We start from the raw sequence: 25,774 nt of genomic DNA, 5'->3' as shown, positions 1-25,774 counted from the left end.
AAGGAATAATTCAGTGGGAGAATAATGATTTATTGATTATTAATAGACACTGTTCTTTGTAGACTAATGATACTAGGCCCATCGTTGTTTTCTATATTTATTAATGAAGGTATATCAGGCTAAGTGTAATGTTTACATTTGCAAATGATGCAAAGGTTAACATGGTGGTTAATGACAGCAATCAAGATAAGCTATTCCAACAAATCTAGAAAAATTAGACAGATGGGCTGAGAAATGGCAGTGAAAGTTTAACGTTGACAAATGCATGGTACTGCATATGGGTAGTAGCGATCCAAGATTAACATACCAATTGTTTGGTAGTACACTCAGGGTAGTTACGAATAAAGAAGATCTAGGGGTAATTGTGAAACTAGATGTGAATTTCTGTGAGTAGTGCAGACAGGCTGTCAGGACAGTTCATGGTGTTTTGTCAATGATATACAGGAGTTTTGCTAGTGGGGGTAATTTTCACATTGTATAAGGCAATGATTAGACCTTGCAGCTTGGGTACTGCATACTGGTCTGGAATCCTCATTTTAAGAAGGATGTAGATATGCTGGTGCAGAGAAAGGAAACAAGATTGCTGAAGGGAACTGAAGCTTTCTTTTCTTACCAAGAAAGGCTTCAGTTCTGCAAATTGCAGTTTCCCTAGAGCAGCCTTTCTCAATCTTTTTACCCTGGAGGAACCCTTGAAATAATTTTCAGGTCTCCAGGTTTACACACAGTTTTTTAACCATTCTCGAGTGAACTGGTCTGTGTTTAATGAAGTTAACCATTTTTATAGCATCATCCAGAACTATTTTTCATTTAATCTCCAAGAGTTTTTTGATACCAGCACCTCTCTGTGAAGAAAGCAGTGTGTTGTGACAATGTTAGGATTTTCTTTTTTTACAAGAGAGGCAAGACCTCTCATGGATCCAACCATCAGTACAGATGGCAACACAGTTCCTCCAATACAGACATTTTATTTCCAGATATGAAGACAAAACATTAAATATATCTTGGCCTTTGCTTGTTTCGGGCAACTCATTGCAGCAGAAAAAGTTTACTTGAATTTCACCATCATTTACAAATCTTACAAATGCTACAACATGACATTTATTGGTGAAATCTGTTGACTCATCAACCTGGATAGAGAAAATATTTTGTTTTTAAGTTTATTACACAAAACCTTCAAGCCCGTGCCCACCAAATACGGAGGATGCGGAAAGGTCGGAATGACCACTGCATATCCTCCCGGAGCAATATGGCCTTAGCTGCTAATGCTCCTAAAAACCAAATAACAAACAAACAAACAAACAAAACCTCTTCAACATTATGTGACATCATCAACACCTCAACTTATCATACTGCATCTTGTCCTAGCATTTTACTCACTATAATTTTACATGCTGGCTTTATTAGGTTCTCACCAACTGTGTGACTTTTCCTTTTCTAGGCAATAAGTTCTGCTACTAAATAACTTGCTTCCTGAGCCATTTCACTGAATGTGACTTTTTTAACAAAAGCTTTACTCTGTTTGTTTTGAGATTCCAATAACCATTTAAAATAATCAGCACCTTTACTTGTCAAATAGCTGTGATTTTTAGTTATGTCTTTTCAGTTTTGCTGTAGCCATTGCTGCATTTGTAAGTTGTTTACCACAGACGACGCACAGTGGAATAGGACAACTTTGAAACCCATTGATAAGTAGCTTTCATTGCAAAGGACTTTTTTTTTTTGTGTCCCTTGTTGCACTAATGCCGTGAAATGACTCAGAAGATTGTAATTCTTCATCACTAACCTTATCAGAATTTGGCCTACACCTAGAATCCTCCTCTTCCATCTTGCACCTCATCTTCAAAAATCGCCACATTGAACCGCCAAATAACTAAATGCGAAAATCGCAAAAAAATACAAAAATTTCACAGTGCAATTCACTTCTAACCTACACAATCCACATTTTGAATGTTTACAACAACAGCAGTTGGATGAGGTAATTTGGGAGGGAGAGGCTGACATCATCAGCCTACCATCCACCCTTCCGTGCAATACAGCGCCCACCAATTATCAACAGCCTCCCTTATCTCTGGTCAAAAACTGAGAATAGACTCAACCAAATGAACACAGTCCTACCGTGCACCGTCCATGTGGGGACTGCTCGGTCACTGTTTATCACTGTGAGCAGTAGCATCGTGCGGTGTGCGAAGTTCAAAAAATTATTATTTTTTTCCCCCCCAATCACGATCCCTTGTGGAATGCTATTTGAGAAACCCTGCTCAGAGACTATGTACCTGTGAGGTGAGGTGTTAAATGGTTTGCACAAGCTCACTGCTGATGCCATTCTTTCTTTTGCTCAGACTACGCGTATTGGGGGAAGGGGGCATAAATTCGAATTGAGAAAGAATGGTTGCAGGATAAATGTGCATAAATTTGCTTTCAGCAGTTGATTGCTTGAAAAATCTTTCATCTGTTGTGGAAGTAGGTATTTTGAATAAATTCAAGGAAGAACTAGACAAAGTATTTGGAGGGGGTGGACAAGTAAATCAGACTGTTTTATAATGGGGGATTTTAACTTCCCAGATATAAACTGGGACTTGTGGGTTGGTCACTCACACACTAGCAAGACTTTTGTAGATTTATTGAATGATTACTTAATACAGCAGCATGTTTGAGAGGCAACCAAAGGGAATAATAGTCTTGACCTGATTATCAGCAGTGATTTTTTATGCATTAAGAATCTGCAGATAAAGGAAATACTAGGCCTCAGTGATCACAGTGTACTGATGTGGAATTTACTTAAAGGTGTAACTACCATCAAGGGTAAAGGGAAGGGTTTTTGCTTTCGTAAAGGTGACTGTGGTGGTCTAAGACAGTTTTTAAATTCCATACAGTGGGACCAACTGATGATGTTACCAACAGCAAATTCTAAATGGGAAGCATTCAAGGAATTAATCTTGGATGCTACTGGGCTTTTCATACCAACTAAGAAATACTGTTCAAGGTTTAAGCCTAAATGGATGTCAGATGAATTAATGAGGCTTGCCCCAGAGAAGAAAAATGCATGGGGTGAATATAAATTATCAGGCAACACAGAAGCCTATAGCTGATATAAGCTAGTCTGTAATCAAATCACAAAGGAGGTTAGGCAAGCAAAAACGAATTACGAGAAATCTTTGGCAAAGGATGCAAGGAAAAACAGTAAAGATTTCTTTACTTATGTAAACTCTGGAAGGAAGGGAATGAATCAGATTGGTCCACTTGACATGACGTTTTGATTGTTGATGAACTTGTTGAGGTAGCTGACAAACTGAATGAGTATTTTGTATCTACATTCATGCATGAGGAAGTCTGTTGGGAAGTGGAGACCAAAGACTTGTCAAACTCTGGCAGGGAGCTAAATGATTTTGTAATAACTAAGAAGCAAAGGAAGTAAGCAAATCCTTAGTTATGAAAGCTTCCTTGGGCTCAGGCGAGGTCCCCGTGAACTAGAGATGTGTAAATGTGTCCCCAATTCAAAAAGAGTGACATGAGTAAATACAGACCTGTTAGTTTAACTTCTGTTCCGGGGAAAATAATAGTCACTGGTTAAAGAAACAGTGCAGGATCATCTAGACAAGACTGTAGTTATAGTTCAGACAAGGCATAGGTTTGTTAAGGGGAAGTCTTGTCTAACAAATTTGATTGGATACTATGATGTGGTTACAAAGGAACTGAATGCAAAAAATAATTTTCATATCATATACTTGGATTTTAGGAAAGCTTTTGATACTGTTGCACATGAAGACTACTGCACAAACTGGAGCAGAATGGCATTAAGGGCAAGTTGCTACAATTGAGTGGGAGAAGACAGAGAATGTCGGATCAATGTACACTTCTTCGTGTACTAATTTTATTAGTGGAATCCCCCAGGGTTTGAGGTTGAGCCCATTGTTGTTTTCTAAATTTATCAATGATATTGATGAAGGTTTATCAGGGTTAATGTCTAAGTTTCCAGATGATATGAAGGTTGGCAGGGTTGTTAATGATAGTACACTACTACAACAGGATCTGGAAAAGTTAAGCAGATGGGCTGAGAGGTGGCAATAGAAGTTTAACAGTGACAAATATAAAGTACTGCATATGTATAGCAGTAACATCAGAGTAATGTACCAACTTAGTGGTACTACACTCAAGGTAGTGGAGAATGAAAAGGACCAAGGAGTAATTGTGCAGTCAGATATGAAGTTTTCTGAGCAGTGCAGACAGGCTGCAAGAGTAGCTCATGGTGTCTTGTCAATGATATACAGGAATTTTGCTAGCAGGGAAAAGGAGGTGATTGTCCCCTTGTATAAGGCAATAAAGTGTGGCCTGACCTTGTATAAGGTCAGGCCACACTTTGAGTACACTTTGAAAGATGTAGAGCTGTTGGAATGAGTACAGAGAAGGGCTTGTTATTTTTTTATTTATTTATTTTTTTTTTTTGATTTTTTGGAGCATTAGCAACTAAGGCCATATTACTCCGGGGGCGCCTCCGTAGTCAGGTTGGAAGGAGCGGCAGTGCGTAGCACACGTTTCTTGATTAGACCTGGGTTCGAGCCCATGACTACCGAATACGGAGGATGCGGAAAGGTCAGGGAATGACCACCGCATATCCTCAGAGCAATATGGCCCTAGTTGCTAATGCTCCTAAAAACCAAACAACAACATTACTCCAGGGATATGTGGTGGTCATGGGTTCAAACCCCGGTCTAATCAAGGAGCGTGTGCTATGCACTGCTGCTCCTGCCCACCTGGCTACAGAGGCGCACAGAGAAGGGCAACGAGATTGGTGAGTGGAACAAAGGGTTGCTGTTACCAAGAAAGGGTTAAATTCTGCAAATTGCAGTGCCTGGAGACTAGGCACCTGCGAGGTGATCTAATTGAGGTGTAAAAGGCCTTGAATGGTTTGAGCAAGCTAAATGCTGATAGGATTCTTCCTCTTGCTCAGATTACTCATCTCAAGAGACATAAATTCAAATTGGGGAAATACAATTGTAGAATAGATGTGTGGAAATTTGCCTTTAGCCATCAGGTTGTTGAAAGTTGGAACAAACTTCCAACTGTTATAGTGGAAGCCAACAACTTAAGTTCAAGGCAGAACTAGACAAACACTTGGAGTAAATGGACAGATGAAATCCAAGGGGGTGGGTTTTTTTTTTTTTTTTTTTTGGCTGATGCTTTATAATGCTGCTTTCTTATGTCATTTGCCCTAATACTAACTATCAACTCAATATGGTATATATGTGGAAGACATAAGTCATACATGTTAATTGTTCTCATAAAGGCCTGTAGACCCAGGCAGACTAATTTTCAAAGAGGTGTTATTGTCATATATCATATTGCTAGCTTGTTGATTGATGTTGCTGACAACCTAACCCCCCCCCCTAATATCAACCACTGGTGATGGTAGCAGGAAATTGAAATGTGACAGTACCAATACTGTCTAGCAATGCACAAGAGGACCACAGAAGCTCACTCCACATGAATACATCATATTCAGAAGGTATTACAACAATCTTGTCAGACAACAGCAAAACATCAAACCAAGACCAGCGTGTTCATAAAGACCAACAGACAGGGGTTGGTGTTTATGAACATGCTGAACAATACCTGTGCAGAGTATTGGAGAACAGTACCAACTTCTCTAAGCAGGCTTGCCTTGCTTGATATAATGAATGCTGTAACTGGCCCACAGAGCAAAAGAAATTGGTTCACTGGAGTGATGAAATCTCACTACGCCCTATTCTGATTAGATGAGTGGAAGATGCCTGGAGAATATATCCACAGGAATGCATTGTGCCAACAACAAGGTTCAGAGGGGGTGGGATTATGGTGTGGAGCTATTTCTCATGGTATGGCCTAGAAACTTTCGTCGTTATATGAACACCAATGCTCACCTTAACATTCTGTACCAAAAGATTGACATATCATGGCAGTTTTTTGTTATAGAATGTTAAGGTGAGCATTGTTTAACATTCTTTTAATGTTGGATTTAAACAATTCCAACCACTAAACAAAAGTTGGAATGGCCAGTGCAGAGTCCAATTTAAACACTTTGGAACATCCTTGGAATGAACTGGAGTACCAGGGACTAACATCTGGTGAGTATGTGGTTGGCACACCCAGAGTCCTGAGCTGGATATCATCATTCTTCTCTTTCTTGGTGATTCCCTTCTACTTTTGACTCTTGTTCTCTCTCTCTCAGGGTAATTCAGATTTTTTTTTTTTTTTTTTTTTTTTTTTTGGCTGGTTGCAGTATAAGCCTCAGGCTTCCCTGCACCATATGGCCAATAATAATAATAACAAAGGTGAGGGCCAGACCACCTCATTCCACATCAACTGGCAACTGTTCTCCATAAGGAATAGAGAACAGTTCGTGTGGAACGAGGTGGAAAACATATCTAGGGCAGCAGTGTGTGTGTGTGTGTGTGTGTCACCAGCTGTATAGTGCAACTACCAAAAAAAATACCAAGTGCACTGCACCTCATTAGAAAAATAAAGCAGGTTTCAGTCATTAACCTTGAACTAGAAATTTTTGTGTTGCATAAGAAGCACAGTTCAAGCACTATCAAGTTAAGTGAAAAACAAAGAAAACTAACTTGTTCACTTTTGTTTTATTCCCCAGGGCACCACTACTTCAGGCACTAATAGGATTGTTTGAGCTTCCAGAAGATGACACCATACCTGATGAAGAACATTTCATTGAAATTGAAGATACTCCAGGATATCAGACAGCATATTCACAGCTTGTATTTGTTGTTGATAGAAAACCACATGATCCTTTTAAAGGAACAATACCTGATGCACGATTAAATTTAGCTCACTGTTTACATAAGCTTTCAATTAATCATCCAGGAAAGGTATGTAATATAAATAATTTTGTAAACTTTTATTGGCATAAACATTGGAGTTTTTATAATGTCATCATAGTAGCTTTAGTTTTTATGTAAAAGGCAATACATAATTTTTCATTACTAAACAATGAAATATTTTGTGTGCTGCACATAACTTAATCCTTTCAATATATACATTGATTTACATTTTGAAGGTTACTTTGAATGATGTTCCTTTAATGTGTGAATTGTCTTTAATTTTTTTCTAGTTCTGTTTTTTAAGATTTTGGGGCAAATCTTAAAAAAAAACAGAACTCAGTCGAGAAAATAGCCAGGGTTTACTTCGCTTAATTGGGACAACATGCCGTTAAATCGGGGCAGGAGACCACAGCACTGGAGATCACCCTACGATTGTCTCCGACCGTACCACGTGGTTCGGTCGGATTTTTGGAGGTCACAACCATAAAAAAATAAAAACAATTAGCAGTCACCTGTTTATTGGGCTTTTCTGTTAGTGCAATCTATCATAAACAGATCGTAAACTCAATCTTATTGAATTTGCAATAATACGGACAGCTGGAATTCTGTGGGTTATTATGGTAAAATGTGTTTACACTTCCATGAAATCTTCAATCATATAAAAAAATTAATTTTTATAATCCTCTCTTCATTCCTATTTTTAAAGATTCGTAACTTGTTACTCCATTCTCACTTGCACGTATTGTGTTACTTGCAATTTGCGTGTGCCGTGTTCTTTGTTATTGATTGCTTATCTTTTTACTGTTTTGAATTTTAACCCCTACCCACAAATGTCAGTGAACAGGAATGTCAACTAGTTAGTGTGTACATATTACAGTACTTATTAATTATTCCGATTTTCACGTATCATTTAATTTTTTAATTGGTAAGGTAATAAAGGGTCAATTTGTGCTTAATATATCTTTACTTTTATAGCCTATGGATAATATTCCTCCTATTTTCGCTAATTAGAATCGCTGTTTAATAGAACTAAAATGCAATTCAAAAATATGATCACAATGACCAATGCTTACTACACATCGTATAGTGAACAGTACTTTACTTAGGTGACTCCATCATAACGTGATTTGATTGTATAGTGAACCAATTGTAAAGCGGGGGGTCCATTGAATTTTTAATTTTTTTTACGTGAAACTTCGGATAATTGGGGCGGCCACTTAATTGGGCCAAAATGCACTAGTCCCGATGTGTCCCAGTTAACCAGAATCGACTGTATATTGTTAGTTAATTGTAGTTAATTGTAGACAGTTTATTGTAGATTAAAAATAAAGAGTGTAGGACACTCTTTATTTTTATTTCTCCGAAATTATTAGGGCAATCCGAGGACGTAGGAGAAACTATTTCTTATCTATACCACTATTTTTCGCCTTTGTGGAGTTCAGGTTCTATTTTTCCTACTCCTTTAGTTTTTCTTCTTACTATCTGCATGTTTCTCTTTGCGTTAATTTAATTTAATTATTTATTTTTACCGTATCCATCACATAGGGGGCACCACATATTATTTTGACGACTATTACATTATGTCCTAGATACGGTCAAATGTAGTATGTATTATATATTTAATCTTGTTTTAATCCTTAAATTACGTTCTCTGTCGGGTCAACGATGATTAATATATGCTTACATTTATATTTTACTTATATTTCTTACCTTTGATTCTAATATTTCAAAATTTTTCTTAATTAATTATCTTCATTCGATTTATTTATATTCGATTTATGTTCGGTCTATACTGGTTTATATTTGGTTTAGATTTAAATTACTTAGCATATATTGATCATCACAGAAACAGAGAACTTCTTGTCGTTTTTTGCCTTCATTCTGGGTGGTTGGCCCCAGTTGAAGTCATCTAGATTGTCGGTAAAAAGCGATAATAATAATTTTTTTTTTTTTTTTTTTTTTGCGTTTTCTTAAGTCCTTGATGGTATTCTTATTATTGGATTGATTTACTTTTTCTAATGATATTCTATATATATATATATATTAGGTACATTTCTATTTTCAAATTTTAAAAATTTATTTCAAATTGTTTGTGCTTCACAGCATGTGAAATATGAAACTAGTATTAGCTGCCTCCATAGCTGAGTGGTCAGGGGCAGGAGTGCAGTAACACACGGTCTTTGAGTAGACCAGGGTTCATGCCCCTGACCAATACGGTCAATCTGCCAACCTGCACTGGACCAGCATGGCAGATAATGGTCCATTGCTCTCAACACGAATCATTGAGGAGGCTTCCATCCTGCAGTGGATTGATAGTGGCTACAGTTACCTCTTTTTTTTTTTTTTTTTTATCTTGCATTATGCCATCTCCAAAGAATATTAGGTGTTGTGTCCTGTCTTTATTATTTGAAAACAATAATACTTTCAGAAACAACCCAGATAAAACTAGATGTTTATTGAAATAGTAGAAGAGTAAAAACAAGTAACATGAACAATAAACCAGTGGTTTTTGACCTTTTTTTAATAATGGCACCCTTAAGTAATTTATTTTGTGGCACCTCTACTCAATTTTCTGCCTGTTAAATATGATTCTCTCTCTCTCTCTTTCTCTCTCTCTCTTTCTCTCTCTCTCTCTCTCTCTATATATATATATATATATATACTACTATCATTGAATTATATTAAATAAAATAAGTAAATAAATAGTTAAGCATTCATTAGAGGCAGCGACATGCAATTCCTCCATATGAAGCTGAAATACATCCAATATGTTAAATTAAATAAAACAAAACATAAGCCAGTAGTATGGCAAAAACTGTAGAGCGAAGATTAACATAAAAATAACCCAAATAAACAATCGAACGAAAAGAAAGAATAGATATAAATAGTAGCCCGTAAACCCTTGTATAATTTTGAACTTTTAATCCAATTAAAACTATACAAAATTTAGACTAATGCCAATTATTTATTAATTTAGCGGTACCTCCCAGAGGTACCAGTTCCAAAAGACGTGAAATATCACCAAAAGAGGGTTAAAGGAACTACCAAACGTTAACAAAATCAAAATAAATTAAAATAAAATAGACTGACCATCATGCCCCTCTTTTGGTGATATTTCACGTCTTTCAGAACTGGTACCTCTGGGGGGGGGGGGGTACCGCTAAATTAATAAATAATTGGCATTAGTCTAAATTTTGTATAGTTTTAATTGGATTAAAAGTTCAAAATTATACAAGGGTTTACGGGCTACTATTTATATCTATTCTTTCTTTTCGTTCGATTGTTTATTTGGGTTATTTTTATGTTAATCTTCGCTCTACAGTTTTTGCCATACTACTGGCTTATGTTTTGTTTTATTTAATTTAACATATTGGATATATATATATATATATGATAGTTATTATAATAATATAATTATAAACAAAATTACAATTCATAATACAAATTATATGCATATGCGTATATAATAATTTTATTCTTTATATAAAGGTACTAAATAAACACCAATTATAGATCACCACAAAATTAAAAAGATACTGTACATTGGAAGGTATTTAAACCCTTGATTTACTTAACTTTTCAATGAGATATTTGTGCCTGGTGTGATTCGCAGATCTTTTTGATTTTAGGAGAGGCATACTCTCGTTTTTTTCCCTCAGTCGTTTGTAGTATTTCTCTCTTGTTAATTTTTATAGTTTAAACCCAAATTACGTGGCACCCCTGGAAAGTTGTTGCGGCACCCCAGTTGAAAACCACTGCTATAAACAAACACAATTCAAAACTTTGTGGCCTTCAATGGTCAGGTTGCATACCTCACTAGCAGTTATGGTGGTGGGTAATGTGACAGGTTCTTCCACTTAGTTATTCTGTAAAAACTTTTAAAAACTGAAAATGACTGTGGTAAAATAAAAGTTTGTGTGTGTTTAGGAAGGTAGAAAAAATTTCCAGTTTTTAATCACTAATTAACAGATAATGTGGGATTATTTTCAAGAGTCAACAGTTAGGTAACCCACCGTCATTGTCAAGTTAAAATTGGAAAGTTAACTCCAAGAATATTTTATTTGGGCAAAGTTGTAACAAAAAACAACATTTGAGTGAAATTCTTGGAAAAAAATCTCAAATGAAGTTTTTTAAACAGATATTTTTATTTACAGATGAATTTAAAAACTTTGTTTAAATTTAATTCCTAAATGAGATTAAATTTTTTCAAGTGAAATTCTTGGAAAAAAATCTCAAATGAAGTTTTTTAAACAGATTTTTTTATTTACAGATGAATTTAAAAACTTTGTTTAAATTTAATTCCTAAATGAGATTAAATTTTTTCAAAAGGAATGTTATTTTATTATTGTAATTACAATAACCCTTTTGCAAGTGTACACATAAATATGTGCATATTTGTGAAAGGGTTAATGACCTAGAAATCTCAGATATGTGTTGCCTCATATATCTGTATTTCCAAATAATTTGAAATAAAAACTCATACCTGATACAGTATGAGTAACAAGTATCTGATTTGGACATACAAAAGCCAAAATTGAATAAATTCTCAATGGATCGCAAATTAGTAACACGTACAACATATCTGATATCCTTCCTGATGAGGAAGAATATGCATTGAAGAAAATGAAGAATAAGAAAGCTCCGGGGGAAGATGAAGTTACTGACAAGTTGTTAAAATTGGGAGGAAGAGACATGATACAAAAACTGGCAAGACTCTTCACAAATGCATTAGAAAAGGTGTGGTGCCTAAGGAGTGGAATAATGCAATCATAGTTTTGCTGCATGAGAAAGGAGATAAATCAGAAATTGGAAATTATAGACCAATTAGCTTGTTATCCCACATCTACAAGTTGTTCACAAGGGTCATTACTAACAGATTAGAAAGAATACTTTATGAGAATCAACTGAAAGAGCAAGCTGGCTTTGGGACAGGATTCTCAACTATGGATCACCTTCACGTAATGCCAGAGCTAATGGAGAAGGCAAATGAATATAAAACACCATTATGCCTGGAATTTGTGGATTATGAAAAGGCATTTGACTCCATACAGCATAAGGCAATGTTTCGGGCACTGGAAACACAAGGCATAGCTACCCCATATATTATGATTTTGAAAAAAATATATGAGAGTGCTACCTCCTTTATTAGACTACACAAAGACAGTAATAAATTTAAAATTGAGAAAGGAGTTCGACAAGGAGACACAATATCTGCAAAGTTGTTTACTGCTGCCCTTGAGGAAGCTTTCAGAAGATTAGGGCGCCTCCGTAGCCAGGTGGGCAGGAGCAGCAGTGCGTAGCACACGCTTCTTGATTAGACTGAGGTTCGAGCCCATGAGCCACCAAATATGGAGGATGCGAAAAGGTCGGAATGACCACCACATATCCCCGGAGCAATATGGTCTTAGTTGCTAATTCTCCTAAAAACCAAATAACAACATCAGAAGATTAGACTGGTCGCAGAAAGGAGTCAATGTGAATGGAGAGTACCTAAACCATTTACGATTTGCAGATGACATTGTGGTCATGAGCCACGATCCCAAAGAATTAGAGGAAAATCTTAATGAGTTATGCAGAGTTAGTAAGGATTTTGGACTAAAGATGAATATGGCAAAAAGATGAATATACAAAAGTAATGATGAACAAGTATGCCACAGAAAGGGATATAATAATTGAAGGAGAAGTAATTGAAAAGGTGGAGTCATATACTTATCTGGGACAAGTTATTAGCTGTAATAATGATAAATGGATGGAAGTCAAGAGAAGAATAAATTTTGGATGGATAGCATTCAGGAAATATAGTCATATACTGAGGAGCAATATCCCAATTTGTCTGAAACATAAAATAATGAACCAATGTATACTCCCCACCATGACTTATGGAAGTGAAACTTGGGCACTCACCAAAAGAATGGAAGAGAAGCTGAGAACTACACAGCGAAGAATGGAACGAATTATATTGGGAATCAGATTGTTATATAAGAAGAGAAACACATGGATTAAGCAGCAAACTCAAGTAAAGGACATTCTTATCAAAACTAAAGAACTAAAATGGTCTTGGGCAGGACACATAGCTCAAAGACATGATGATAGATGGACTAAGAAAATAACAGAATGGTACCCAAGAGGAGCTAAGAGAAAACCTGGAAGACAACAACGGAGATGGACAGATGAAATTCATGAGTTTGTGGGTAGTAAATGGATGCCACTGCCACAAAACAGAAGGAACTGGAAAGTTGCTGGAGAGGCCTTCATCCTGCAGTGGATTGAAAATGGCTGATGATAATGATGACCTTCATCAATGTCATTAATAAAAATTGAAAACAGTGGCCCTGCATTGAACCCTGGGGAACTCTCCAATGATAACATTAGTCCACGAAGAGCAGTGCCCGTTGATAAACACTCTGTCCTGTTCCACTTAACCCTTTATCCATAGCCGTAACTTGACCTTAATACCACAATGCTCCAGTTTATACAGTAGTCTTTTATGTGCAACAGTATCAAAAGTCTTTCTGAAATCCGAGTATATGATATCAGATTGGTTAGACATGACCACCCTTAACAAATCCATCCTGTGACTGCAGTATAACTGCATTCCTGAGCAGATGGTCCTTCATTACTTCTTTAACCAGTCACTCCATTATTCCCCTGGAACAGATGTTAAACTAACAGGTCTGTAATTAGTCATGTCACCTTTTGATCCCCCTTTATGAATTGGGGATAAATTCACACATCTTCAGCCCATAGGGACCTTCCCTGAATCCAAGGATGCTCTCATAATTATTGGCTAAAGGCTTGCTTACCTCCTTTGCTGCCTATCTTAATATGATTGGATAGATTCCTTTTTTATACACAAGGTGCCTTTTTTATACGTAATATATATAAAATAGTCTGTCACCCTTTCCATTCAATAGTGGAGGAAATCTGATTATGGTTATACCATTTGAGAATATTAAATGGGCAGTGATATTCTGTTAGGCTCTACATGTTGGCATTCCTAGAAATGAGTGTGCAGATCAAGCTGTCGAAATTCTTCCTCCCTCTGATCTCTCGAACTCCAATTACAATATACAGATCGCGATACTTCATGCAGAGAGCATGTAAAAAACAAACTTACTAGGTATAAATAATAAGATATTAACTACAATCACAAAACATTTTCTTCATGCAAATTAGATGGGCATTAGTAGTATATTGCTTGAGTGCAATTTAGCTGTACACATTGGTACATTTTTTTACTACTCGTGAGTGATGATTTATCTTAATGTATACACTGCCAACTGAAATTAACAGTGAAGCACACCCTTATTGACTGTATCCACTATTCAAGTACTGTAAGCTTGATGAAGGCTCCAAGATAAATATTAATGAATTATTATTTTTTTTAAATGCATTTAACTTTAACTGCTTTCAATTTACTGTTACAGGGGTGTTTTTTTTAACACCTACCAATTGATGGAAATAATTTTTTGTGTGTTAGCGTATTTTATTGCTATAGAATATAGTATTGACTACAATAATGTCCAAAATTGCTCCCTAAAAAAAATGGCTAAAATTTTGAGTGTTTCTTAATGTTCTTTCAGAAAAAATATTCCCTCTGAAAATTAAATTTTTTTTAATTTTCAGAGGGAATTTTCAGATGGAAAAAGAAATAAAAGTATTTGTTAATTTATTTTTGTTTCCAATACTGATCTTGAAATATTACTTACACTTTGTGGGGGGCGGAGAGGTGAACGATAACTGTCATCAGTTGCTCATGAACTTTCTGTTAATGAAGTTACCTATAGTGTGAGAAAAATAAGACTACTGTATTTCTGTAGTGATTATCTAGGGACACCTTTATCTCTCCAGTGACAGAGCTTGGGCTTAAGCTCTTTGAAAACAACTATGTTTATACATGAGTTGACCTAAAGTTACTAATATTGTTTTTAATCAAGGAACATCACCCAATAGGTGAATCTGTCATTAATTGAAAACTTGAAGGCACTGTTGTGTGATGGTTTTGAACCTAATTTGGAGCAACAGGTAAACTTTAAACTGACAACAGGTAACAGCTTTGTGCTGAGTCCTGAATAAATGTATTAAATCGAAACAAGCAGTTAAGTGGGATATGGAAGAAAAATGCTTCTGATTGAAAGCTTAATATTCATCGTATGGATAATGCATGATAAGCAAAAAGTCAGGCAACTCATAATAAGATATTTATTGGTGGTTGTAATTGAAGGCAGTTCAATTGGTATCATACATAGATACACAGCACAGAAGAAACTACACAGGGCATGTGATTTTTATAACTGACTTATGACGGTCATCTTTCAACAGATGAAGTGCAAGCGTGCATTTTAAGCAAGTGCAGTGAATATTCCTTGTCAATGTATTTTCAACGTGTATTCAAAACTTCCTGGCACCTCATTCTTATTTAACTGGCCAGAATGAGTTTTGTGATGCATTTCTTGGTTCTCCTGTGCCAAATAAATCAACAATATCTCATATGATGAAATGTTTCCATATCATAGGAAGTGTGCAGGACAGAAACTTTCTGGTCGGCCATCAGTGTTAGCTGACAATAGTGTCAGCAGTATTCATCAAACTTTATTACACTCTCTACAAAAATCCCTGAGAAAACTTTAGCAGCAGAGTGGATTATCTTACAGAAGTGTACATAAGGCTACAAAAGTTTTAAAACTCCATCCATGAAACTGATAGGGAAAACGACTTCAATACTGTGGGTGATTTACATGCTTCATTCAAGGTACTGAAGCTTGGTTTCATCTAAGTGGATACATTACTATTCAAATCAGTAAAATATGGAGTATGAAAAATCCACGTATTTCACAAAAGACTGTTGCACTTCTTGAAAGTTTGTTTATGCTGTGCTGTCTCTCAACAGAAAGTTATTGGTCCCATTTTTTCTAGTGATGTAGTAACTGATGAACATCAAGAAATAATGTATTTTATATCCTTTTTTTGGAACACGATGAGTAACACTGCTGATTTCAGCAAGATGGGACAGCAGCTCATATAGCAGATGCAGATATTCTGTGAGTTCTTTGGTGATCACATAATTTCTCAAAACTTATGCTACCCATCTCCAGACCTATCACCACTGGAATTCTGTCTTTTGGGATTTATGAAAGAGAATGTTTACAAAAATAACCCATAAGTGCTAAAAAGAACTAAAACAAAATATTCAGCTGAGGCTTTCAAGCATCACTGAAGAAACTTTTCACTGGGTTGCAACAAACATGAGAAAAGAGTAAATGCATGCATTACTGAATGGAGAGGCATTTCCAATATATTTTTTTTTTACAAATACAGTGAACCTCCTCTTTACAATATTAATCCGTTCCAGAGACACCATCTCTGTAATGTGAACCCAATAACATTGGTTTTTTTGGTAATTCGTTCCAAGACCTCAGAAGTTGAAATTTTTGCTATATAACTAAACTATTTATCTCCTAAAATTGTTTTTATAATAGAAATTGATTAGTTTTATATAGAATACTTTAGAATATCACTTTATAGAATCAAACTTCAAAAAAATCCAATTGAAATCATTAAAATGCACTAAATTTTTATTGTTATATGTTCAGTTATAAGAAGCTATTTTGAATGCCTTTGTGATATTTCTAAAGCACATTTCTGGAGGTCACTACCATAAAACAATAAAAACAATTTGCAGAGTTTCCAGTTTATTGGGCTTTTCTCTTAGTGCAACCTATTATAAACAGGTAGGAAACTTGATCTTATTACATTTGCGATAATACCGATACTTGGAGTTCTGTGGGTTTTTACGTTATTATGGTGAAATGTGCAAAGGGTGCAAGAATATTTGCTGATGCTATCAGGGCAGTGTTAGGTGGGTCGGAAAACTGCTAGCTTAGGGGGAGACAAAGACAAATAGATTAACAGTAGCCACTGGCAGAGGTGAAAGAGATTCTTGCACTACTTCTATTGGAATGAGCAGAAGCCTGAAAAACAATATGCAGGATATTTCAGAGACTGCTGGAAGTCATTGCGGTACAAGTAAGCACATGGGTTGTGTTAGGGTAGCTAAGAATAGAAACATGTGCATGTATACTTGCGTGTACACCAATGCTAGGAGTTTAGTAAATAAATTTGATGAATTTGAGGTTTTGCTCAAAACATCAAAGGCAGATATTGTTGGGATATCAGAGACATGGTGTCACACAGATATAAGGAATGCAGAACTGGAATTTGGGGAGTACAACGTCTACAGAAAGGATAGACAGGATAGGAAGGGAGCAGGGGTTATGCTATTAGTTAAAAAACACACAAAATCCAAGGAAGTGAAGCCAGTCGACATCAATGGACAGGGCAGTGTCGAGTCAGTTTGCTGTGACATAAGCATGGGTAAATCAAAATTGAGAGTAGGAGTGTGCTATAGGCCTAATGACTCGGATGAGTATAATAAGATACTGTACAGGGAAATAGAATGGGCCAGTAAATCAGAGAGTCTTATAATGGGGGATTTTAATTTCCCAGATATTGACTGGAATTTGTGGGTTGGTCACTCACACACTAGCAAGGCTTTTGTGGATTTATTGGATGATTGTTTTCTACACCAGCATGTTCGGGAGGCAACTAGAGGGAGTAATACTCTTGATCTGATTATCAGTAGTGATTCTTCATGCATTAAGAATCTGCAGATAAAGGAACCACTAGGTGGCAGTGATCACAGTGTGCTGAAGTGGGATTTACTCAAGGAGGTAACTACCATCAGAGGTAAAGGGAAGGGTTTTTGCTTTTAAAGGCGACTATGATGGGCTGAGACAGTATTTAAATTCTATACAGTGGGACCAACTGATGATGTTACCAACAGCAAATTCAAAATGGGAAGCATTCAAGGAACTAATCTTGGAAGCTACCAGGCTTTACATACCAACCAAGAAATATTGTTCAAGGTTCAGGCCTAAATGGTTGTCAGATGAACTAATGAGACATATGGCAGAGAAGAAAAATGCATGGGATACATACAAATTAATGGGTGACATGGAAGCCTATGATAGATATAAGTTGGTCTGTAACCAGGTCACAAAGGAGATTAGGCGGGCAAAGGCAGATTATGAGAAATCCTTGGCAAAGGATGCAAAGAAAAACAGAAAAGAGTTCTTCACCTATTTAAACTCAAGAAGGAAAGGGATGAATCCGATTGGTCCACTGGATGTTGATGGTTCAACAGTTGAGGATCCTGCTCAGGTGGCTAACAATCTAAACGAGTATTTTGCATCTACATTCACACATGAGGAGTTATTCAGGAAGGGGAATGTCGTAGGTGAAGTAAACATTGGCAGTGAGCTAGATGATTTTCTAATAACTGAGAGGAAAGTGGAGGAGAAATTGTTCAGGATAAACATAAAAAAGGCACCCGGGGTGGATGAGATCTATCCAGTTATATTAAAGGAGGCAGCAAAGGAAGTAAGCAAACCCCTAGCCATAATTATGAGAGCTTCTTTAGACTCAGGGGAGGTACCCATAGACTGGAGATGTGCAAATGTAACCCAATTCACAAAGGAGGATCAAAGGCTGACACGAGTAATTATAGACCTGTTAGTTTAACTTCGGTTCCAGGAAAATTAATGGAGGCGCTGGTTAAAGAAGCACTGCAGGATCATCTGGACAAGAATTCAGTTATAGCTCAGACCCAGCATGGTTTTGTTAAGGGCAGGTCTTGTCTGACCAATTTGATTGGATACTATGATGTAGTCACAAAAGAACTGGATGCAGGGAATAACTTTGATATTATATATTTGGATCTTAGAGAGGCTTTTGATACTGTTGCGCATGGAAGACTGCTGCACAAATTGGAGCAGTGTGGCATTGGAGGCAAATTGCTGCTATGGATAAAGGAATGGTTGAGTGGTAGAAGACAGAGAGTGGTAATCAATGGACACTGCTCAACGTGGACTAATGTTATTAGTGGAGTTCCTCAGGGTTCAGTGTTGGGTCCATTGTTGTTTTCTGTATTTATAAATGATATAGATGATGGTATATCAAGCTTAATGTCCAAGTTTGCAGACGATACAAAGGTTGGCAGGGTTGTTAAGGACACTACTGATGCTATGCTGCTGCAACAGGATCTGGAAAGGTTGAGCAGATGGGCTGAGAGGTGGCAAATGAAGTTTAACATTGACAAATGTAAAGTACTGCATATGGGAAACAGTAACCCCAGATCAACGTATCAACTCTGTCGTACTACGCTGACAGTGGTAGAGAATGAAAAGGACCTGGGGGTAATTGTGCAGGCAGATATGAAGTTCTCTGAGCAGTGCAGACGGGCTGCAAGAGTAGCTCATGGAGTATTGTCAATGATATACAGGAATTTTTCTAGCAGGGATAGAGATGTGATTATTCCCTTGTATAAGGCATTGGTCAGGCCACACCTTGAGTACTGTATACAGGTCTGGAGACCTCATTTCAAGAAGGATGTAGAGCTGCTGGAACGAGTACAGAGAAGGGCAACAAGATTAGTGAATGGAACAAAGGGTTGCTCTTACGAAGAAAGGCTTAAGTTTTGCAAATTACAGAGTCTGGAGACTAGGCATCGGCGAGGTGATCTGATAGAGGTGTATAAGGCTTTGAATGGTTTGAGCATGCTCAATGCCGATGGGATTCTTCCTCTTGCTCAGAATAATCACCTGAGAGGGCATAAATTCAAATTGAGGAAGGACGGATGTCGGATAGATGTGCGGAAATTTGCCTTTAGCCAGCGGGCAGTTGGTTTGTGGAATAGACTTCCATCACTTGTTGAAGTTGATAGCCTAAACAAATTTAAGGCTCAGCTGGACAAGTATTTCGAACGAACGGAGGGGTGAAATGGGAGTAGTGGGTGTGCTTTTTTTTTTTTGGCTGATGCTGAATAAGCTTGCTTTCTTGCATCATATGCCTCTACTGATGCTAATGTGTTTCCCCCCCTTCCATGAAATCCTCAGTCATATAAAAAGCAAAATATTTGAAAAAATTTTCAGAATCTTTTCTTTATTCCTTATTTTTAATCTTTGCGCATATCGTGTTAGTTGCAATTGTGTTTGCTGTGTTCTTTGTTATTGATTGCGTATCCTTTTTTACTGTTTTAAAATTTACAGTCAACCCTCTCCCCCTCCAAAAAAAAAAGTCAATGAACAGAAATATTAATTAGTTAGTATGTACCTTACAGAATTCATTAAGCTATTGAAATTTGTACATATGCATACATTTGTTTTTATTTTGCTAACCTTTGGAAAATAATTCTTCCAATTTTCACGTATCATTTAATTTTGTTAATTGTAGATAATAAATTGTAAATTTGTGCTTAGTCTGTGGATAATAATACTGGTATTTTCACTTATTAGAATCATCGTTGAATAGAATTAAAATTCAGTTTGCAAATGTGATCACAATGACCGGTGCTTACTACATATCATAAAGTGGTTTGATCATACAGTGAACCAATTGTAAAGCGATGGGGGGGGGACTCTAGAATATGTTTGAGGAATTGGATTGCTTAACTTTTCATTCACTCTCTGTATCCCCTATCTGAAAAGAAGCAGAATGCAATAAGTTGTGTTATTTTCTCAAGCTGCTTTAATATCTATATTGAAATAGTACCCCATTTTACTAACTTGCTCAATTTAACCTATTATAATATAATCCCTATTAATGCAAGCCACTAATGTGGGTTATATTATACTACTTCTAATGAAAGTTACATTTCAATCAAAAGTTTTTCTTCTGTGCACTGCTTGGCTGCTCATTTAGAGTTAATACATTTATTTGCTGCTTGACACAAAAAAATGATTAATTGATGCTACCTGTTTTCTGATGAGTAACTCGAATAGATCCAAAATCAGTCACAATGGTGCTTGAGTTTTTAATGAATAACAGATTCACCTACTAGGTGATAGTATTTAATTAAAAATAATATTGGTTACTTTATTAGTCAGATCATGGATAAATGTAGTTGTTTCTAAGGAGCATAAGCCCAAACTCAGGCTCTGTCACTGGAGGAACAGAAGTATTCACAGCCAGTCATGATATAAAATCATAACACAGTGTTGCATAATTTCCTTATACTATTTCAATATGAGAATTGAAATAGTACTTCACTTCTTTTCTAAAGTTATCTATGAATCCAATTAAAAAAAAACTGCTTTTTATTTATAATTTTTTAAGTTTTATTATAAATATAGCATACAGAATATGACAAGGTCTGTGCTTTATATCAAACCCCAGCACTGGACCCAACACATTAAAAAAAAAAAAAAAAAAGGATCCAGTTGTGTTCACCTCATTTAGTTTCTGGCCATTTTCTTGGGTACAAGCCTAGAAAGATGTACTGCTAATGGGGAAATTTCATTATAAATTTGTTCTTTTGTCTAAAGCTGGAGATGCTATGCATTATAGTCAGGAGGCAGAATGCCCTAAACCCTTGTTGATATGAATGTTTTGAGTTAAAATCAATGAAGGAATCAACTCCTAGAGTTTGACAGAGAATAACCTGAACAGAAAATTTCGTATAATTTTTATTTTTTTTATTTTGTTTGCTGAGTGTTTCATGAAAACATGAAAAAAAAAAAAAAAAAAAAAAAAAAACAGTTTGAAATTTTACAAATTTAGAAGGTTACATATTACAGTCAAATCTCATTAATACAAAGTTCAAATGATCTAAATTTTAACAGTTTTTTTTTTTTTTTTTTTACATACTATATATCTAAGAATAATAATATCAAAAATAAATGAAAAAAATTAATTTAAATTAATAAAATAAAATAATAAAAACAAAAGCCTTATCTAACAATACAGTAATAGGAATAACACATTTTTTTAAGCATTTTATTTTATTTGTAATATAAACCAAGAGAAAAGCAACTAACAGAAATGAGAATATTGTACAGTATATATTTTGATATATATATTTTAGTATCACAGTAAAAAGAATTACAATCTTAATATAAAAGGAGACATACAAACCATTGACTTTATTAATTAATTAATTAAGAAAGAATCCCAAGTTGTTTGCACAGTTTTTGTCCTATATTCATTTTTAACTACAGCACAGACATTATCAAATGCAGTAGTTGTTTCTCTATCAATATTACTGCAGGCCAACACATTCTTTGTTATGCTCAGTGCATATTTTGGGCATCTTTTTTAGAAGCCTGTGTGTGCGTGCGCTTCTTCACTTTTGCTGTCATTGGTAATAAAAACAACATTGCTTTGCTTGGTGCTCAAGAGCTCTTCTGGTGTTGGCATTGCTGTGGTAGCAACTTCATCCACTTTCACAAACTCTTCAAATTTGCCAACAAAATCCATATGCTTCTTCAAATTAGTAATAGTACTACTACTACTACTAATTTGAAGAAGCAAATTCCTCAATGTTTCTATCAGAATCATCTGCTGAACAATGTTTTTCGATGATATTCTCCAAAGCCACTCTTTCTCTCCAAAGCCACTCTTTCTGAAGCAGTTGATTATTACATTTGATGCAATACTGTCCCAAGCAATGCTAAATTACGAATAGCATCCGAAACATTCCAATTTGGCTGAAAATTGTTCCCTCCTATGTTGCTGATTAAGTACTTTATCAGGTGGGTTCAGTATGCTCTCTTAAAGTTATAAATAATGCCTTGATCCATTGGCTGCATAAAACTGGTGGCATTGAGGGGTAAAAACAACAGTCGTATATTTATCAACTTAAGTGTCTCAGCAGAATGTGCTGTACAATGATCCAGAATCATCAAAATGTTCCTTTTTTCTGAAGCCATTCTTCTGTCCACTTTTGATAATCAAGACTGAAAGATTTTGACCATAAGCCAAGCACTTCTGTTGGCCTCATAATCGTAGCAGGGAAGTTGGTTATCTCCTTTAAAACATCTTGGCTTGGAAAACTTTCCAATCACAAGCGGGCATAGTTTTGTACTGCCATCTGAACTGCAGCATAACAGAACAGTGATTCTTTGTCTACTTAATTTTACACCATGACAAACTCCTCAAACAGTAAATGTTTTGTTTGACAGCAAATTATAAAATAAACCTGTCTCGTCAAGATTAAAAATATCCTTTGCCTCATATTTTTCCAGAATAGACCATACAGAACACAACCAGTCTGTAGTCTTTTCTTTGTCGACTAATCCAGACTCGCCACAAACATTTGCGAAACCAAGTTATTCCTGTTTTTAAATCTTTGGAGCCGTCACTGCTGCATTTGAAGTTGCTAATTCCATGTTTCTGGGCTAGATAATTTGCCTTTTCTTGGAAAATCAGACCTGATTTTGGCAATTTAGATGCACTCATTTTGTTGATACCACTCAAAAAGTTTTGTTTCAAGCTCCTCGTGTTTTGCACCAAGAATTCATTTCCTGTGTTTTTTTTTTTTTTTTTTATGCTCCAATGTCATGCACTTCTTCAAGTTGTTTTTGGTTTTTCAGTATTGTAGATAAAGTAGGTAAAGGAGTTTATATTCCTTTGTAATGTCCATTTTACTTTTATACATCCTATCAGCCTCATGTATAATTTTCAGTTTAATTTCCAGGCTTAATTCCATCCATTTATGTTTTGTTGCCATAACACTACTAGATAAGATTTAATATAAACAAATTTTTAAATTAATTTAAAAGACATAAGTTCCAAATAAGACATAAGCTCAGATAAAATGGCACAAAAATAGATTACTGTATACCACAGCAAAAGACTCTTTGAACTGACATAATAATTGCAACTGACCTTAATCCCATGGAGAGTGAGGGAGTGTATATAAACAACTTAGAAAAACTGTTTTTATTCTTTTGTTTAACAGCTCATCCGTCACAAAGATGTTTTTCAGAGTGCACTTACGTTGTAGCTACCATACCACATACCCCACCCAAGTCAGTGTCATCCTTCGAGAAATTGGGTATCCAGAGGACAGTAATAGAGAGAATAATCGGACAGCTGTGGCAAGATTTGTATTAAACATACAAAATAACAATATTTATTTCTCACAGGGTGAAAACAAACTTTGTTTATACATATTAACCGAATTTTGTAATAAACGGATATATTTACATAGGAAAACCTATGTAAATATACGCAGGGGATTGGTATGTGATTCATATAAACGAGTATTTTGTATAAACTGAGTTTGTATTAACAAAATTTTACTGTAATTGTTATATACACTCAAAAAAATATGTAAGCAGTGTGGTAAAATCTGTCAGACAAGCAGAATTTAAAAATTAATTATACAAAAAAAAAAAAAAATGTCTGCAGATTACTAATTTGTAAGATTACCATTGAATGGATGATAAAAAAAGTACTGAAATGTACATAACCATACAAATTAAAACTAGCAGGACTGGAAAATATAAATATCTGTCTGAGAGACAGACTATGCTATGCATGCTAGTTAAGGAATGTGCACTATACTAGTTAAGAATTTTTGGGAGTAAGTAATGACTGACTAGAGAGTAACAGAAGCCTGTTACTCTGTAGTATAACTTCTGTTAGTCTCTGCTGTAATATATTCCCAGTAATATTTCTAATTTCGATTTCTCTTAAATATTTGCTTGCTTCACAGTCTCATAATAAAAAGCATAATATTATTTGGTAGACTATGTTGATCTATTTATAATAAGTTTATTATCATAGATTATTCACTGATCTCTCTCTTTTTTTTTTTCATTTTCATATAAATGCGTATAGTAAGATTAATATCTCATAATATTTTGTATATATCTTTTTATTATCTGTTTTAGCTGTTGCCACTAATTACTACAGGGCTTGCACCAGATGCTGCCTCACACTTACAGCGATACCTGCAGGCAGCCAACGTTCATTTGGTCTGACAAACAGAAGAGGTCTTAGAACCACATTTAATTTATCCCTGAAATGATGTAATAACACATGGGAAATAAGAAAATGACAAACTGTCACTGTAAATGTTCTATATGTGCTTTAAGTGCACTGTATATAGAGGTGTTTATGAAATGTTTTTAATCTAAGATTGTATTTTGACTGTCAATTTTCATGAAAAGTTAATTAAGTTTTTTACTGCCCTTAATTTTGGGAAACTTTGTACAGAATTCTGTTTATTATTATAATAGAGAAGAAGAAATGTCTGTATTACTTTGGGTGCATAACATCAAATCATCTATATATATAAAACACTTAGGTATGCTGGCCAAATTTTCCAACTGCTAATTGTTTCAGCACCCATTCACATGGTTCACGTCACATGACCACCATACTAGGCATTATTTATTAATTTTTGTGCTAACGTTTTTCGACTGAAGAAAGGCAGCATTGCCTGAAACGGTAACAGGAAAAAATGTCCACGGATAATAGGTTTTTTCTTTCTGATTTTTGGTTTTGTGTCGTTGAAGAGGGGGAGTGCTTAGCTGAGGTAGGGTGTTTTTTCCCCCTATCCTGCTGTTTTAAAATTGTTAAACAAGTTCGCGATTCAAAAACAGCATCGAGCGGGGGAATAAACACCCTAGGCATATCAACCTAGAAGTACAGTGGGCGGGGAAAGTAGTGAGTGGCACCTGTCAATCACTGCTTTGTTTCTGACTGTTAGTTGAAATATGGAATTGTAACCAAGATCTGGAGTTTTACCTACTTAAATAATCTTATCATAATAATAGTAACGATAAAATGGAATATTTTTTTCCAAGATTCGCCTGAAAGCTATCAATGTATGTTTATGTTAAATGTCTTCAGTTTTAATAAATCGTTCTAGATTCTAAGAAGTGTAAAAATGGCTGAACAATGTGTAAGAACTTTGAGAAAATGTAGAAGAAATGCTAATAAAACATTAGAGCAGAGTTCTAAGAGACCAAAACGAGACTCTATGACTACAAAGACGGACAGAGAACATTGAAGAAAGAGAAGCAAGATTGGAAATGAGAAGATGGGTGAAATGCTGTAAGACTAATCAAATAGATGTACTGAATGCAAATAATCAAAAAGCTTAGGAAATGTGTTAG

General features: G+C 35.5%; 1 protein-coding gene across 2 annotated transcripts in view; it reads left to right on the top strand.

Moving 5' to 3' along the window:
• Window positions 1–24,753, top strand: part of Cse1 (chromosome segregation 1) — a 441,978-nt gene extending 417,225 nt beyond the window's left edge. For both annotated transcript variants that reach the window (XM_090381796.1, XM_090381797.1), the window contains exons 25-26: window positions 6,626–6,860; window positions 24,545–24,753. In XM_090381796.1, the coding sequence (XP_090237922.1) occupies window positions 6,626–6,860; window positions 24,545–24,634 (325 nt within the window). In that variant the 3' untranslated portion in view covers window positions 24,635–24,753. The remainder of the gene's footprint in view (window positions 1–6,625; window positions 6,861–24,544) is intronic.
• Window positions 24,754–25,774: the final 1,021 nt, after the last annotated feature.

Source organism: Mastigoproctus giganteus, chromosome 9 (genome assembly GCF_048544385.1).
Source record: "Mastigoproctus giganteus isolate SK-2022 chromosome 9, ASM4854438v1, whole genome shotgun sequence".
In the NCBI taxonomy this organism is placed as follows: domain Eukaryota; kingdom Metazoa; phylum Arthropoda; class Arachnida; order Uropygi; family Thelyphonidae; genus Mastigoproctus; species Mastigoproctus giganteus.
The sequence above is the reverse complement of the archived record's forward strand: the minus strand, read 5'-3'. Positions and strand labels throughout refer to the sequence as shown.